The sequence below is a fragment of the Sander lucioperca genome, chromosome 14, assembly GCF_008315115.2.
Source record: "Sander lucioperca isolate FBNREF2018 chromosome 14, SLUC_FBN_1.2, whole genome shotgun sequence".
In the NCBI taxonomy this organism is placed as follows: Eukaryota; Metazoa; Chordata; class Actinopteri; order Perciformes; family Percidae; genus Sander; species Sander lucioperca.
Window position 1 is genome coordinate 4,251,648 of NC_050186.1, and position 15,523 is coordinate 4,267,170.

Consider the following 15,523-nt stretch of genomic DNA (forward strand, 5'->3'; position numbering starts at 1 on the left):
ACTTTTATTTGCTTGTCCTTGGAGCTGATAACTTCTAGATTGCCTGTGTGAATGAACTGAGGTCCCTTCACCACACCATGTGCACTGCACACACCAAAAAAAGAGGCAGGGGGAGTTACAAAAAGTCTCATTCATTTCTCAAGAGAGGTGCTTTTATTAGAACAATCTCTCTCAGCAGCAGCACCTATCCATAAATTAAAAACTTTTTTTTTTTTAACTTTATGACCTTCTGTGAAAGGAATATGTTGGTACAAGTAAAAATAAAATTTAGATTCCTAGCTATACAACTGCTAGTGTACACTTTCTGTACATTTCAAGTCAGAAATGATTAAAAGTATAAAGGTCAGTTCAGATTGGTATGAATAAACTGGCAAGTATGAATCTAGATGAATTCTCAGAATGGCCCTTTTCAGAGTTTTTTAATAAAATGTATTACTTTAAACTGCTTTTACATTTTAAATACTGTTTGGTAGGTTTGTCTATAACAATACATGCTAATTTACAAGATGTTCAGGTTTTATATTTAAATTTTAACTTTTGTAAGGAACTAGTAACTAAAGTGGTCAAATAAATGGTGTAAAAAGTATAATACTTTCCCCTGGAGTGTAGTGGAGTGAAAGTATAAAGAAATAGATACACTGAAGTAAAGCATGAGAACATTTTTACTTAGTTGTACTTAAATACACTACTTGAGTAAATATACTTAGTTACTCTCAATCAGTGCAAAAAACAAATTAATCATAGAACATTTGTGGAAAACTTAATGTTCATACAGGACTGTTAAGACAGTAACTAGTCTATCTAATCTACTTTCATCTATATGATATATTTATGGATCTTATGTTTCTACTTCTGGTATGAGGAAAGTCCAGTCATATTAACTCAAACAACACACTGGGAAGTTTCATTTTATTTGACTGAAGTTAAATCAACCACAGAGAGTTCCAGAGAGTGGTGGAATCTTTAACAAAAGTGATATTTCCCATCATTCATAAAAAAAAAAAAAAGGACTAATCTTTACGGAGTCAGTTTGAGTGGTGGGATCACAGGAGAGCGCAAACACGAGGGAGGGGGGGACAAAAGAAGAGAGAAAATAGAGAAGACTGAAAGGATGTGAAGTCTCTGCTTCACTTCCGTCAACTTTTTCTACCTTAGCAGCAGCCCAGATTTACAGACTATTTATACTGCACCAGGAAAGTGCTCTGAATGGAGAAAAAAGAAAATAATCACATTCAAGTTAATAACAAAAGACATACAACAGGCAAAATTACCTCAGAGTGATCTATAAAGTGCCCTTTAGGTTCAATTGTGTTAGAAAAATGAGAGAGAAACAAAAACATAAAGAAGAAAAAACATTGTTTTCTATGTAAGAAACGTGCTGCTTTATGTTCAGTGGCAATCACAGCTTTTCTCTCAAACACTCGCGCGTACACACAGCTTCATTTTAGTGTTGTTGATCAGTAATACTTGTGTTAAGTTCATACATATATTTATATATCATTAAAGAACTTAAAAACGTGTCCCCCTCCCCCCCCCAAGAACAATTTACAGCATTATGAACAGCAACAGGCATGAGAATATTAATATAAATGTCTCAGAGAAACTATCCCTATGTTTTAGTTTTGCCTTCTTGACCTTGAGACCGTGCACGTCCAAATTACTACGATGTCGTCAAAGCAAAAACAAGATACAGTTTCATGCTGCTTTCATAGCACTACAATAAAAAAACATTTTATTCAACACATTTGCTATGACCGTAACAAATGATATGGATTATTTTTTTCCCCAGACTAGCCAGATTTACACTTCACACACAATGTCATATAGAATTGTCAAAAGAGTAAACAACATTGTTCATCAGTACAAATACATTAAGAGTATTTTCCTGCAAGAATTATACCAATGATAAAAAAAAAAAAAAAGAAAATCTGTTACATGACTAAAAAACTATAAAAAAAATTTGTTTGGAGAGTATCTTATACCCCATTCTTGAATCCTTACCAGTGGCTAAAAAAAAGGCTGCAGCGGAGATTTCTGATCACACAACATATAGACAAGGCTCTACGGAGGGGTGTGGCCGATTTCCTGAAATGTGATTGGCCAGCATTCCTAAGGTAACCTGGTGTTGGTCTAAGGATTTGAGAGAGCTGTGATCATAGTGCCATTGCAGTTTCTTAGAGAAATAGTGCATGTAGGAGCCAAACTAAGGCCATGCTAAATCCCCTCCATTGAAGGGTGCTTGAATACTGTGCTATAGTGTACATAAAGGAGCTATTGAAATGCATTAGTGTTTTCCAGCACTGTAGATTTTCACAGGACGAGGGTAGAGGGGAAACAAACGGCGGCTCAGGGGCCAGCTCATTCATTGCTCATGCCTGTGGATAATAATTTCAGCATTCAACAGTGCAACTCTCCCGTTCTTTCCCCAGCACCTTTAAGGAGTGACTTACCCACTCTAAAAAGATTTAAAGATGTAGGCATATTGGCTTGACAAATCGCTGTACGGTCTCAAGCCACCATGCTGTGGAAGTGGCTCACAGTCAGGCATTACAGTACAACATGCTCGCACAGAACTGCTACAGCAGTTGGTTTGATATCCCTGTGGCTTTTTGTTTTGTTTATTTTTTATTGTTGGTTGGTTGGTTGGATGCAGTCAGAGGCTGCTGTCGTTAGTCGACCCCCTCGAAGCCCTGCGCGTTCTCCACAGCCATGAGCAGTTTCTCTCTCAGGTCCTCAAATGATTCGTAAGTGGGCAGATCCAAGCGGTTGAAACTGGGAAGAGAAAACGTTTGTCAAGTTACAAAAAATCAACATGGCATTTGGTTTCAAAATGCACTTGACTCTTATATATATTTTAGCCATGCAAGCTGCATGGCTTTATGGACAGCAATGTTGGTTGATCAGTCCACTTTGGTCCAGACTGAAACTGAACTATTTGATTGATTGACTAGAAACATTGGTAGAAACATTCATGGATCCCAGACAATGCAATTACTTTTGATCCCCTGACTTTTCCTCTAGTGGCCCCAGCAGGTCAAATTTTTAATTTGTCCATTACTTTAATGACCAAACACCTTTAAAACGTTCCTTTCCTTTAAGACATTCCCATCAGCCTCAGCTGTACTTTGTGTTTGTATGCTACATACAAAACTAGGATGGTGAACATTGTAAACATTACACCTGCTTAGCATTAGCATGTCAGCATTGTCACATGCTGACATTAGCATTAAGCTCAAAGCACCACTGTGCCATATGTGTGTGTGTGTGTGTGTGTGTGTGTGTGTGTGTGTGTGTGTGTGTGTGTGTGTGTGTGTGTGTGTGTGTAGTAATAACATACCATGTGTGAGCTCTTGGCAACTTATCTGGTGTTCCCCACTGCTCGATTGTGAACAGCTGAGGTCCATTAGAACCTGGCACAAAACAAAAAATTATAACTATGATCACACAGTTGAGAAATAGAAATACTTTAATTGGACAACCTCTACGTATATTCAATAGATTCAATCATTGGTAGAGAAAAAGGAGGAAGGAGAGCATTTTATGTAAATAATTTAATAAATAAATATGCAGTATTTTCTCACACTGATGCCATGTAGAAAAAAAATCTTAAACTTTGATAAAATAATCTATATGTGTATATGAATCTAACATTTTAGCATTCATAGTCTCGTACATTTTTGGTCATTCCTCATCAGTTTGACACATTTATCTATCTGTATGTGTATGTGTATAGTCATAGTAATCCAATTCTTGGAACTGCAACTGTTTGACTTCTTTCACTGTTACATAAAGTCCAGGCCTTGCAGTTAAAACATTGAATATATGATTTTTAAAGAACTGGTACTGATATGCAAGCAGGAAATAAAGGAAACCTGTAGTTATCTGTTGAGGTAACGTACCATAAAGCTCGGCAAAGCCATTCATGGGCACTCGTGATGTCCCCGTAACAAACTGGAGGAGTCGGATCCTCTTTTCAGCATCCATCAACAGGACAACCTAATGACAGAGGAAAGATCAAATCTCTCTGTGATTTTATCACATAGTTCACAGAATTCATTCAGGAAATACTAGTCTCTACCCCCACAAAAAATATTTATATGATCATTTGTCATTTCTACAAATTACAACACAGAAAAAGGTGATAAATTCATTCAAAGCAGTGTGTGTGTGTGTGTGTGTGTGTGTGTGTGTGTGTGTGTGTGTGTGTGTGTGTGTAAAAATCTAAAAACTAGGGCTGCACAATTAATTGCAATTTTATCGAAATTGCAATATGGACTAGTGCAATACCCAAATCGCAGGGGGGGGGGGGGGGGAATTGATCAGTTTGTGTCAAACCATTCTAAATTTAATATTGTGGTGCTGCAGAGATGTCTACGCCTATAAATCGTATCCTACAGACTAAAGAAAATTACAATACATTTAAAATGTATTATTTTTTAATGAAAATGAGAATAATAATACAAAAATGATCATTTCCTCCATTATCGTGAATCATATCGCAATCGCAATATCAATCTAAATAATTGCAATAAGATATTTCCCTCATATCGTGCAGCCCTACAAAAAAACCCAGCACAAATTCAAACAGAAGCCGTTTGATCCAGGCTCTTTCATCAGTGCAAACAAGCCTGTTACTTCCAAACAGACTTTGATCTCAAAAGCGAAGCCAGCAAACCTGTCGCAGGCTGCACGGAGGGAAAGATGACTGCTACCAACTTTTATTATGAAATACCCGTGACTAATATGTGGCAACATGTGGCTGGTGTGTGGATGCATCACAGTCGTACCTTCCAGAACCACTGTATAACAGGATGGTTGGGACAGTAGCCGTTCTTGTAAACAGTGTGTTGCCTCCAGTCGTTGACGTCCACGTCACCTAGACCACACATGAGCAGCTACACAGAGGGCGACGGAGAAAGAAAATATTAACAACCAGTGTCACTTTCTGTTAAAATGCCATATGTCAAATTGAATTGATTACATAAAGGATCCATGCTGTACCTCCAGTTCGTTTTCATCAAAGATCTTGATCAGATCTATGAGAATGAGCTCAGTGAAGCCCTGAAAATGAAACAAAAACAGAATTAAAACATAATTCTAATGAAAGTTCAATTCCAGCAACACAAGGACAGAAACTTCTACTAAATAATTGAGATGTTAATACATTTTGAAAGCTACAAATATTAAAGGAGGAGGTTTAGGTTTAGATTCAGAGGGCCTCAGGCACGCCAACCCAAAGTCAGTGGTCACATTGCCCCCGAGTGGCGACTGTATTATTGCACATAAATACCTCCAGGAAGGCGTTCATCTGTTTCTGGACCCGGTTGACAAACCTCCACTGGATGACCAGGCTGTCAGAGGGAAAATGATTGATATTTAAATAATGTAACTTTATTGTAACCATTGCTAAAAGCCAGTAACTATTCATGTGAAGAAAATGATTTGTCATGTTCTTACTCAATGTATTCCTTTTTGTTCTCGTTGGTCACCACCATGTCTGAGCCGCTGGGCTTCAGGTCGACCTGGTACGTCTGAGAAAGAAAAGAAAACACAAGAAAACACTCCAGATACCAAACTACATTACTTTACTGCAACTGTTAATGGTGACTGATTTTGGGCGTGCACACCTGTCCAAAGTTGTCCTCGTCAATACAGAACCTCAGGTCCAGCTCAGTGGGATCGTTCTCCAGGATCCACTTCAGAGAGTTGTAGTATTCACTGTCCTGCAGGGATGCAACGCAGGGCAGATCAACGTTACACACAGAGAAAATTAATTAAAATCAACAACCCTGTGGTCAGTGTTGTAGCTCAATTGCTAGTCTCGCATTGCCAGACCTTCCTCCTTAGCGGGTCTGGCTAGTCCACACAGCATTCCGGGATGGGAGAAAAATGTGCTCTTGTTTACTGGCATGGCTTTAAACCAATCACAATCATCATGAGCTCCAGTGCCGCTGCAAAATAGCCTCGGGAAGGAACTTGTTTGTGTGTAATGTGTACGTTCAAAAGTTGTTTTAGTCATGCAACAGAAAACTCAGATTGGACAGATAGTCTAGCTAGCTGTCTGGATTTACCCTGCAGAGATCTGAGGAGCAGTTAACCATAGTCCTCATAAATAAACCGGAGTTTAAAATGCCAACACAAAGAAAGCGGAAGGTAACGGACATCCGGCCGAAAAGAGGGACATACGGCGGAAATTCCGGCAGCACCTGAACAATCCCGGAAGTGGAAGGTCGTGGATATAGACTACTCAATTGTTAATAAAAAAAAAAAAAAAAAAATGCTGATTGTTAAAATAATAAAAATGAATTAGCAAATTAAAAGCATATTCACTAAATACATATTTCAGTCTATTTCACAAAGTCAAACAAACAATCAAAAATAATATATGAGTTAATTTAATTTAGTAGCAATGAGATCTTACCACAGACTCCATGTCTTTAAGGGAGATCTGTTTTCCCAGCATCATCTTGTAGAAGGGTCGGATGAAAAAACCTAAGAAAGCAGAAAACAACACTGTGTTGTAACTTTATGTGTGGTGGACAAAAAAAAGGTTTAAAAAACAAATGTGAAAAATGAAAATGTTGCTGAAGAGTTGCAAATACACATAATAACAAAAGATAACATTTAAGTACATTTCTAATGACAGGATCCAAAATAAAGCAGCTTACCATCCAGTAGTTTTCCATGAAACACAGCCATTCCTGCCACACGTCCGATGAACTTGAAATAGGAGAGGTGATCCTCGTTGCACAGGCCAGAGTTGGGATTGATTTGGAGTGTGTAGTTGTCTCTGCACAGACGAGAGAACAGAGGAAGAAAGACATTTTGATGGTTTAATTTCCAGGTTATTCATTAATGCTCGGAGCAGTCGGTAGTACCCAATACAGAAAAGTTTTGTTTCTTGACTGAAATTTCTGTGTTATTTGCAGCTGCAAGCTGTGAAAACAGAACAGAAAAGAAAATGAAGAAAATGGACTGGATGACAGTGGAGGAGGACACACCTTTGCCCTTGATTTAATACAACAAACATGAATTACCTCACTGAAACAATCTTGACTTTATAAAGTATGGCTGTGATTTATTTCATGAGTTTTTAATTAGTGTTCCAGACATTTCATGATATCCATAGTGCTTTATGCCAGGTCACTAGACACTCAACTGGACTCTGTTTGTCCTCTTAATGTTGATCAGCTACTGCTCCCAGCTGAGGGGGAAATCTTAAGTTGTTTTTTTTTTTATAGCAGATAATGTAAAATATGTCATATTTTCGCTCCTTACCATGGCAACAAAACCCTGCATGATTCACACAGATGCTGTGTTGGAGCAGCTCATATCTCATTTCGCAAAACATTGTTCAAATATTACATGATATTGTTTTCGCTAAAACTGTTGTGTGACTTTAAAAGCTTGGTTAAGACCAACATTTTTCATTCAAAGTGTCTTTATGCACCCAGGAGCAAACACACAAGTGAAGACAGAAAACTTTAAGTTGGTTGCTAAGCATCGGCTTTTATTTAATTAGATCTGCATGATAACGTTAAGACAAAATAATAAAAGTTGCTGTGATGAATAATCAGTGTGGTTTCATTTTAAAAGGTTTTAATCATAGTCTTGTTTTTTTATTAAATCGAGCAAACGTTTAATTAAAGTAAGGGGTTCTTTTTTTAAATGTCCCTGCCTTTTTAACAGCTTGATTTGGATAATTTATGCTTTGTTACCTCTGCCCTAGATGGCAAAAATGAGAGAAAAAAATGAGTGATCATCCACTAACGATGGTGCCAGGAAAAGGAACAAAACATAAGTCACTTTAATTATCTTAACCTTTGCTGTATGTGGGAAAGGATGGCTTTTGAATGAGAGGAAAAGTTAATCAGAGTAAAAGGAAACTTTAACAAGTCTCATAGGGAAACAACACGGAAGCTCTAGCCCTTTTGCTCTCTGCAAGCAACCAGACACTTCGACAAAACCAGTCATTTTACCTCGCAGAACACAGGAGTCGCTGGTCTGCCGCTGCCTCGATCGCTTATTTTGTTTGTGTTATTGTGTGATTTTGGTGCTTTAAAAAGGTTAGGAACTAACAAAACTAACAAACAAACTAAACGATCGTGGCAGCGGTAGACCAGCAACTCCTGTGTTATGTGAGGTAAAATTACAGTTTTTGTCAAAAGGAGTCAGGTGGCTTTGACGAGAGCAAACAGCTTTGGTTCCCGTCAGAAACAGCTGTTTGACGGCAAGGTAAAGCATACACTCAAACGGGTATAATTTTTTTTAAGTGGGCCTTTTTGTAGGTGGCTAACTATGTTTAACAGTTTCCATTAGTCCACAGCAATACATTGCTTAGCTTCTGTGTCAGTACTCCTGTCTGCTTATCCAAACTGGGGGCGTGCCAACCGCCATCTACTGTGGGTAATACACTGACTATAGATAAGTACCTCATACAACCCCACTTCAAACAATCGGAACAATCCTTTTAACACTAAGTCCTGCGTCATATCCCGTTTCTCAGTTAGAATCTTAAAGTCAGCACACACAATAAGCAGAGACTTACGTAGCAGAGTATTCAAACAGGCCGTAGTAAGGATTGAACATCTCCTTCGATAAGAGGAAGAACCACTCTCTGGCCACACCGCCGTAGTCCAATCCTTTCTCTGACTCAAACTCGATCCACAGCCGTGACTTCAGAACATCAGGCCTCTTCAGGGACATGATTCGACGGTACGATTCCTCAAAGATGTTGTTCCTGTGTAACTTCATCTCGAATCGGTTGGGGATATCAGCCTAAGATAGTTCACATGGAACTCACTTTAATGCAAATAAAAAAGCATGCTGTAATACATTCAGGTAAAACCAAACTAGGGCTAAAGTAGGTGGAAATATGTGACCTCGGCGCAAAGAAAATCTGGGGATTTAACCGACGACCACCTCGTCACAAGCTCGCTTCTCTAACCACTGTCTATAAGCTTGCATTGTAATTAATCTCAGTTTTTTATTATTGTTATTATTGTTACTATTTACCCAAGATTAGATTCCAGCATTAGAAAACAACAGTTAGGGAAGAAAACAGGCAGTAACATTCAATTCTGCACTCCACCTTCCAAGTGTCGTCACAAAGAAATGTGAAATTATTGATATGAATATTTAGCATGCGATAAGCATGTCAAACTCAGTCACTCAGCGTCAACGCAGTGTAGTATGCAATCAATCAAAATTCTTGTGCGAGGAGAGGATGTGAGGTTTCAACCAAATTTAGCTTTTTTTTTTGTATATATATATATATATATATATAAAATATATATATATATATATATAAAAAAATAAATGCCCCAGCATAAACCAAGAAACCCAAGTATTTTTTACCGGTTTCTTCAACTTCTTCCTGAAGTAGTCGTACTTCTGCTTGAACTCTCTGGAGTAGGGAACAACCTGCACAGACATCAAACAACACAGCTCAGTTATAAACATTGGGCTTGTGATGTAAATTTAACAGGAAAACTTAATATGCTTCGATTTCTTGTTAAAACAAAAAAAACTACATGGAGTGTAACTTTGGGAGAGGAGTCGGCAACAAGGGAGAAGAATATCTGAAGTGGTACACAGAGTGACACCAAGGTGTCGGCATGTTAAGTGACAACCGCAGTGATGGAGTGATTTATCTTTGTTGTACAAGGACACTGAGGCTGATGGTAGAGTGTGACATATAGAACCCCAATGTTAAAAGAAGAACTTGTTGTTGTCTGTGCAGCAACGCTGCTGTGTCAAAAAGACTCTCTAAAGTAGTTGGGGGGAAGAGATAAACTACTCACAGGTCCTGTGATAGCCGGACTCTGCAGACGAGGGTCCTCCCACTGTGTGTTCTTTGTATCTGAATGAAACAAACAAAAATAACGCTCTTTAGGTAATAAAAGGGTTCACCAAGACTTTAGGGTAAGCTAGTGTTAGTCATTTGACTGACAATAAATCACCAAGACGTTTAAGAATTGATTATTCATTTATTTCATTTATTAAGCAAAAACCTAAAACTTTGCTGGTTTCTGCTTTTCACGTCAGGATTTTCTACTTTTTCTCTGTAAACTAAACATCTTTAGGTTTTGGACTGCATTATTTGAAGAGGTCACATTTGACTCTGGGAAATGTAAAGGGCACTTTTTCACAATTTTTTTCACAAATTACTCAATTAATCCAAGAAATTATCAACAGATTGATCAGTAATGAAAAAATACTTGTTAGTTGCAGGCCCTCTTTAACACTCTTATGACCATACAACTTTCATTTAAGTGATCAGGCCATCATACAATACATCCTCAACAGCATGACCTGCCCACTGAGTTTTTGCTGTAATGGACGAGGTGCTTTACGGTCCCGGACACTGAAAAATCTGTGGCTGCCGTGCAACCACTACACACTGTAAGAGGTAACTTAAGAGAAAGACAAATTAAGTATGACACACGTGACCAAATGCAAGCATGGAAGACACAGAAAGTGGTATGATGGAGTCGTCTTACTGTGGTCAATGTAGAAGGTGCGTCCGTCCGAATGAATTCTTTCTTCCCATCCAGGCTAAAAGGAACAAAAAAAAGAAGAAGAAGAGTAAGAAAAAGCTAATTCACCATTAGACAGTACTATTAAAAACAGGCCATGTTCAAATAGTAATTTAAAATCCATCCACTTTTTTGTCCTTTTTTATTTTATGCTTGATTGAACGTGACTGAGTATCAAATGGTCCGAACACTGACAGCCCGGCACTGCGGGCGAGGCAAGCTCAATCAAACACTACAAAAGGAACTGAAAGGATTTTCTCTCCTATTTGAGTCAAGGTCTGAGACGTCAGCAAGGCAGGGATACGACCACAACATAAAGGTTAATAACCACTACTAGTTCAAACCAGTACACCACCACTGACACGGTGACCACTCAGTACAGTGCCACAGACAGACAGACAGACAGACAGACACACACACACACACACACAGACACACACACACACACACACACACACACACACACACACACACACACCAGCAGTCAGGCAAGTAAAACAGTAGATTGAGAGAAAGGGGTGGGGAAAGGGACCGAGTCTGACAATGTGTCAAACAGGGTAAGCCTAACAGTATGTGTGTTTAAGTATGCTGCTACTGCATGAGAGGAGAGACCAGATTGAAATGCTGATAACACATGCAGCATACAGCCAGTTCCTTCCTCTAACATGTATAGCTCCTTTCTCTCCCTCCCTCTGCCCCCTTTGTTCAACCCGGTTCTCCTCCTTCAGTGCTTCTTGTTCGTTCTCATTCCCTCCCTAACAAATGCCCGGTGCGCCTTGCCTCGATCCACTTTCCCGACTCGTCTTATCTGTGCCTCAGACAATGAAACAGGTACACAGACATGGAGCAGTCGGAGAGATCCCAGGAGAATGGTCAGGAGCTCCAAATGTTAATCATAGAAGTGGTGGTGCAGGAGGGGGCGCACAGAGAGAGGAAGTGGGGTAAAATACTTATGATAAAAAGGAAGGGAAAGGTACAGCCCATCCATGCCGGTCATGAGAGAGAAAGAGAAAAGATACAAAGAGAGAGAGAGAGAGAAGAACAAAGAAAAGAAAAAGAAAGCGCAAGGCTGTCTGCAGGCATTTGACCAGACCGGACCAGACAGGTAGAAAAGGCAGGCAGAGGGAGGGAGGCACCAACCAACCTCCTCTGGTAGGTTCTGCCAAACAGACATGGCCAGCATACATTAGATCCACCAGAACGGAGAGAAAAAAAGAGAAAGAGGGAGAGAGAACACACACACATGCACACATCACACAAGCCTGTGAAATGTACAAACCTATGAAGCTTTGGTTATTCAACAGCTACCTACAGTAACATTTGTTGGGGGTTTGTCTTTGTCAAACAGATAATAGTGCAGGTGGCAGACAGTCTTCGCCTCCTAAATAGGGATTATCACTCAGCCCCCAAACTCTGCTTTCTCATCCTCGCCCGTGACATTCTCCCACTGACACCCTCTTTTCTAACAGGACTAAAAAAGGAGATGTCTGTCAGTCTGATCACAAGACCATGTCTCATTCTTTTCCTCAAAAGCCACTTCATTCACATAGCTAAAACACATTTTAAGGTGACCTGTAGATAAACAAAATAAACAAAATTATAAGAAAAGCCACTGATGGTGCAACAAGGTCAAATAAATACCTATTCTCATTCAAAGTTTATCTTAGGGAACTGGTTACACAGTTACGGTAATCTACATAGAATGATCTAGAACACATAATAAAGTACATCTTGGTAACGGCAAGTTAATGAGTGAGTAATGAGTGAACAAAGCGAGGCAATTATTGGGATCTATGAGGTTGTTGTAGGGTACGCAGTTGGTCTTATTGTGACTGTACTTACAGGAAGAGGACCAAGTTCACCAGGCTCCATTGAGTTCTTATTCCTCATATAGACTGGATATTTCAACCTGGGATCCTCCTGGTTGTCAAAAGAGAGAGGGATGGGAGGGAAGGAAGATATACAGAAATGCTAATTATTTATTCCAATACAGGGTGAAGAAAAAAGATTGAATATAACACAACTCCTTGGTCTGAGGAGCTGAATCCTATTAAGGACTGAAGTAAATGTCTGATTGACTTTCACACCACCAGATGTCACTGCAACATCCTGGAATATCAACTCTAACCGCTGCCCTAGATTTGTAGTGTCTATTTATCACTGTCAAAATAACAGCCCGCAACCGCATGCAGAAACAAAAATAATAATCCACTTGTAAATTGTATAGCTTCATTTGCTTTATACTGTACACTTTATTTTAGGGTCTTAACAGGTTTTAATGGAAAGAGCTATGTGAATTGGTACTAATTATAAAGAAAATAGAAACAAAGGTGTAAGACAGTTATATTGGTTTAGTTGAGTTTTTACACAGCTGTTTACAAGTTTCTGTAGACAGCTTTTGAAACTTTGAAATTTAAACCTAAGTAAATACTCACTCATTGTTCGTTATTGGAACTTCATATATAGAAGAAGAAACGTTATTATTAGTCACACACAATCGTACAGTATAATGTAGTGAAATTAAATCTCTGAATTGAACCCATCCTATAAGCATTAGGAGCAGTAGACTCCACATAGCGTCCGGGGAGCAACTTGGGGTTCAGTGTCTTGCTCAAGGACACTTTGACATGTAGGAGGCCGGGATCGAACCGCCAATCTTGTGGCCCACCCTCTCTACCTCTGAGCCTGAGCCACAGCCACCTCCTTGGGGTATGCTCATAGACTGTATATTAACGGACAGAGCATGTGTGACATCACCCATTGGTTTGTGGAGATCTGCTAGGAGTCGTCGAGTTTGCCGTTACGGGCGCAGCCATCCTGGTTGCGGATGTGACAATTTTAGACAAGAGGGAGGAGTGATGGAGGAGCTGCTTACACTCTACGTTACGTTACGTTACACACGTTCACTGGCAATCACATCATAGCCACGCCCTAAAACACCCCCTGCTTTATCGCCGATTTTAAAATCAATGAGACCATAATTCAAAAAATGAACATCATTCTGTGTTGCAGAAGACTTAAAACTAGCGATTGAGACCATAAACTAATTATGAAAATGTTTACTGAGGTAATAAATCAAGTGAGAAGTGGGTCACTTTCTCATAGACTTCTACAGAAACCGACCTCCTTTTGCAACCGCACGTGTCGCCCCCTGCTGGAATTCAGATAGAATGCAGGTTTAAGGCACTTCCGCATTTGCAGCACTTCGCCGAAACGGATGCGTTGTCCATTAATATTATACAGTCTATGGGTATGCTGCATTGCATGCTTGTCGGCTGACTTTGTGCTTGATTTGATGCGAGCAGTTCATTGGATCTCAACTTATATTCCCTATAATTATTATAGGTATTATTATTACCAAAGAACAGTTTCTTTCCTGGAAACTTAGTAGGACATTTTTAGTAAATTACAGCTCTGCAAATTAAAGCTTCACCCTTTAGTCATATATTTCATATTTTCAAGCCTAAATTACAATTCAGTTCCAGCTTGTTACCACAGTGTGTTAGCTCACCCAGGTGGTGACTCTGCTGTTGTGGTCGATGAAGAAAGGCCGTCCATTGGGGGCTATTCTCATCTCCCAGCCTGGGGGCAGGAAGCTCTGCTGTGTCTTGGGCTGGGACTTGGGGGAGCTGTAGGGGGACGGCTGGGGAGACTGCGGGTTGGAGAACGTGTCCTTTACAGCCCTCCGCACCTGGATGTTGTTGGCTCCCTGGAACCAAAATGGAAAAGTTAAATTAAGCCTAATCACTATCACTCCTATTAGACTAAAAAGGGAAGCACTAAAGTAATAACCAAATGTGGATGAATGATCCTTTGAAACACAACAGACAATAACAAGGACGTAAACCAGTCTTCCAAGAGTTGCCTTCGTATTCTGTTAGAAAACTGAATACGATTAGAAAAACCATCCCCATCGCTGAATTTTCTTTTGATTCACGTGTAAAGAGGGACGGAGCTAATCAACAACCATGCTGCGTACGCCATCGGTCTGTCAAGTTGTCCAATCAAAATTCTACAGATCTCAGCTTTTACTGATTCCCTGGATATTCCCTCTGAGGCTTAATGGTACAGTAACCACTTTTGTTGATTTTTACTCCTTCATTGTTCCCCAGGATTTAAAAGTCCAAGAAAAACTTAAGATGTTTTACTGTAAAATGACCAAAACTCTTTATGAATCTATTTCTGGTAATAGATGGAGACCATGGTCATATAATACCACTATTCCAGAAACCATGTATCTACAGGAAACCTGACATTTCTGGCATCTTAAAAACTTCTGAAGCAACATTAAACAAACATAAGTTGCTCAGGTTAATGAGTGTTCCCACATCACATTCATTTAGCAGTAATTATCACTGACAGATCTCATTTTTAACAAGAGAAAAGACTGCATTAATTAATCCACAGACCTCTCACCTCTTCTGAAAGTTGTAATTACAATTTTCTGAAGAGTGTTTCACTTCGTTTTACCTCTACAATGCCTTGTTAACACGCAGACGCACACAGACACACACCTTAATTAAACCATCTTCAGGACAGTTCCCTTGGTAGTAGCACCGAGTCAAGCCATTAAATGCAGTAAGAGGTCAAAACGAGACCAACTGTTTGTGTGGTGTATTTATAGCTACACCGCACAGTTTAAAGTTAAATGTGCACAGGCAATAAGTAACTTCATCAAAAGTTTCACAAGTTTTCTAAAATGTCAGCTGCTTTGAGCTGCAAGTGCATGTGCATGTTCACACACACACACACACACACACACACACACACACCATCACACACACACACCTTAATGTTCTCACAAAGGAGCCATGCCGTACAAATTAATCTTCAAATGCTACCTACGAGACCTCATTTTTATTTGCTTTTGTGGTTGCCTTTGTGTTACTAAAATGGCCTCTAGGTTTAATGATGTTTAGTTTCCGAGATCAATATCAATGATTTGGATATCCCCGGGTTTGCTTTAGCAAATTACAGCAGTCATT

At 39.4% G+C, this 15,523-nt stretch overlaps 1 protein-coding gene across 15 annotated transcripts in view; it reads right to left on the reverse strand.

The window, feature by feature from the left end:
* Positions 1-892: 892 nt before the first annotated feature.
* nedd4l (NEDD4 like E3 ubiquitin protein ligase) overlaps positions 893-15,523 on the reverse strand; it is a 50,898-nt gene continuing 36,267 nt past the window's right edge. For 12 of the 15 annotated variants that reach the window (XM_035991253.1, XM_035991252.1, XM_035991255.1 and 9 more), the window contains 17 exons: positions 14,050-14,247; positions 12,381-12,458; positions 11,683-11,697; positions 10,503-10,557; positions 9,804-9,862; positions 9,358-9,423; positions 8,549-8,778; positions 6,669-6,790; positions 6,422-6,492; positions 5,628-5,723; positions 5,458-5,531; positions 5,291-5,351; positions 5,002-5,061; positions 4,788-4,895; positions 3,900-3,996; positions 3,338-3,410; positions 893-2,772 (listed from right to left, as the gene is read on the reverse strand). In XM_035991253.1, coding sequence (XP_035847146.1) covers positions 2,670-2,772; positions 3,338-3,410; positions 3,900-3,996; positions 4,788-4,895; positions 5,002-5,061; positions 5,291-5,351; positions 5,458-5,531; positions 5,628-5,723; positions 6,422-6,492; positions 6,669-6,790; positions 8,549-8,778; positions 9,358-9,423; positions 9,804-9,862; positions 10,503-10,557; positions 11,683-11,697; positions 12,381-12,458; positions 14,050-14,247 — 1,566 coding nt within the window. In that variant the 3' untranslated portion in view covers positions 893-2,669. The remainder of the gene's footprint in view (positions 2,773-3,337; positions 3,411-3,899; positions 3,997-4,787; positions 4,896-5,001; positions 5,062-5,290; positions 5,352-5,457; positions 5,532-5,627; positions 5,724-6,421; positions 6,493-6,668; positions 6,791-8,548; positions 8,779-9,357; positions 9,424-9,803; positions 9,863-10,502; positions 10,558-11,682; positions 11,698-12,380; positions 12,459-14,049; positions 14,248-15,523) is intronic. The other 3 variants (XM_035991256.1, XM_031317451.2, XM_031317448.2) reach the window with 1 other exon arrangement.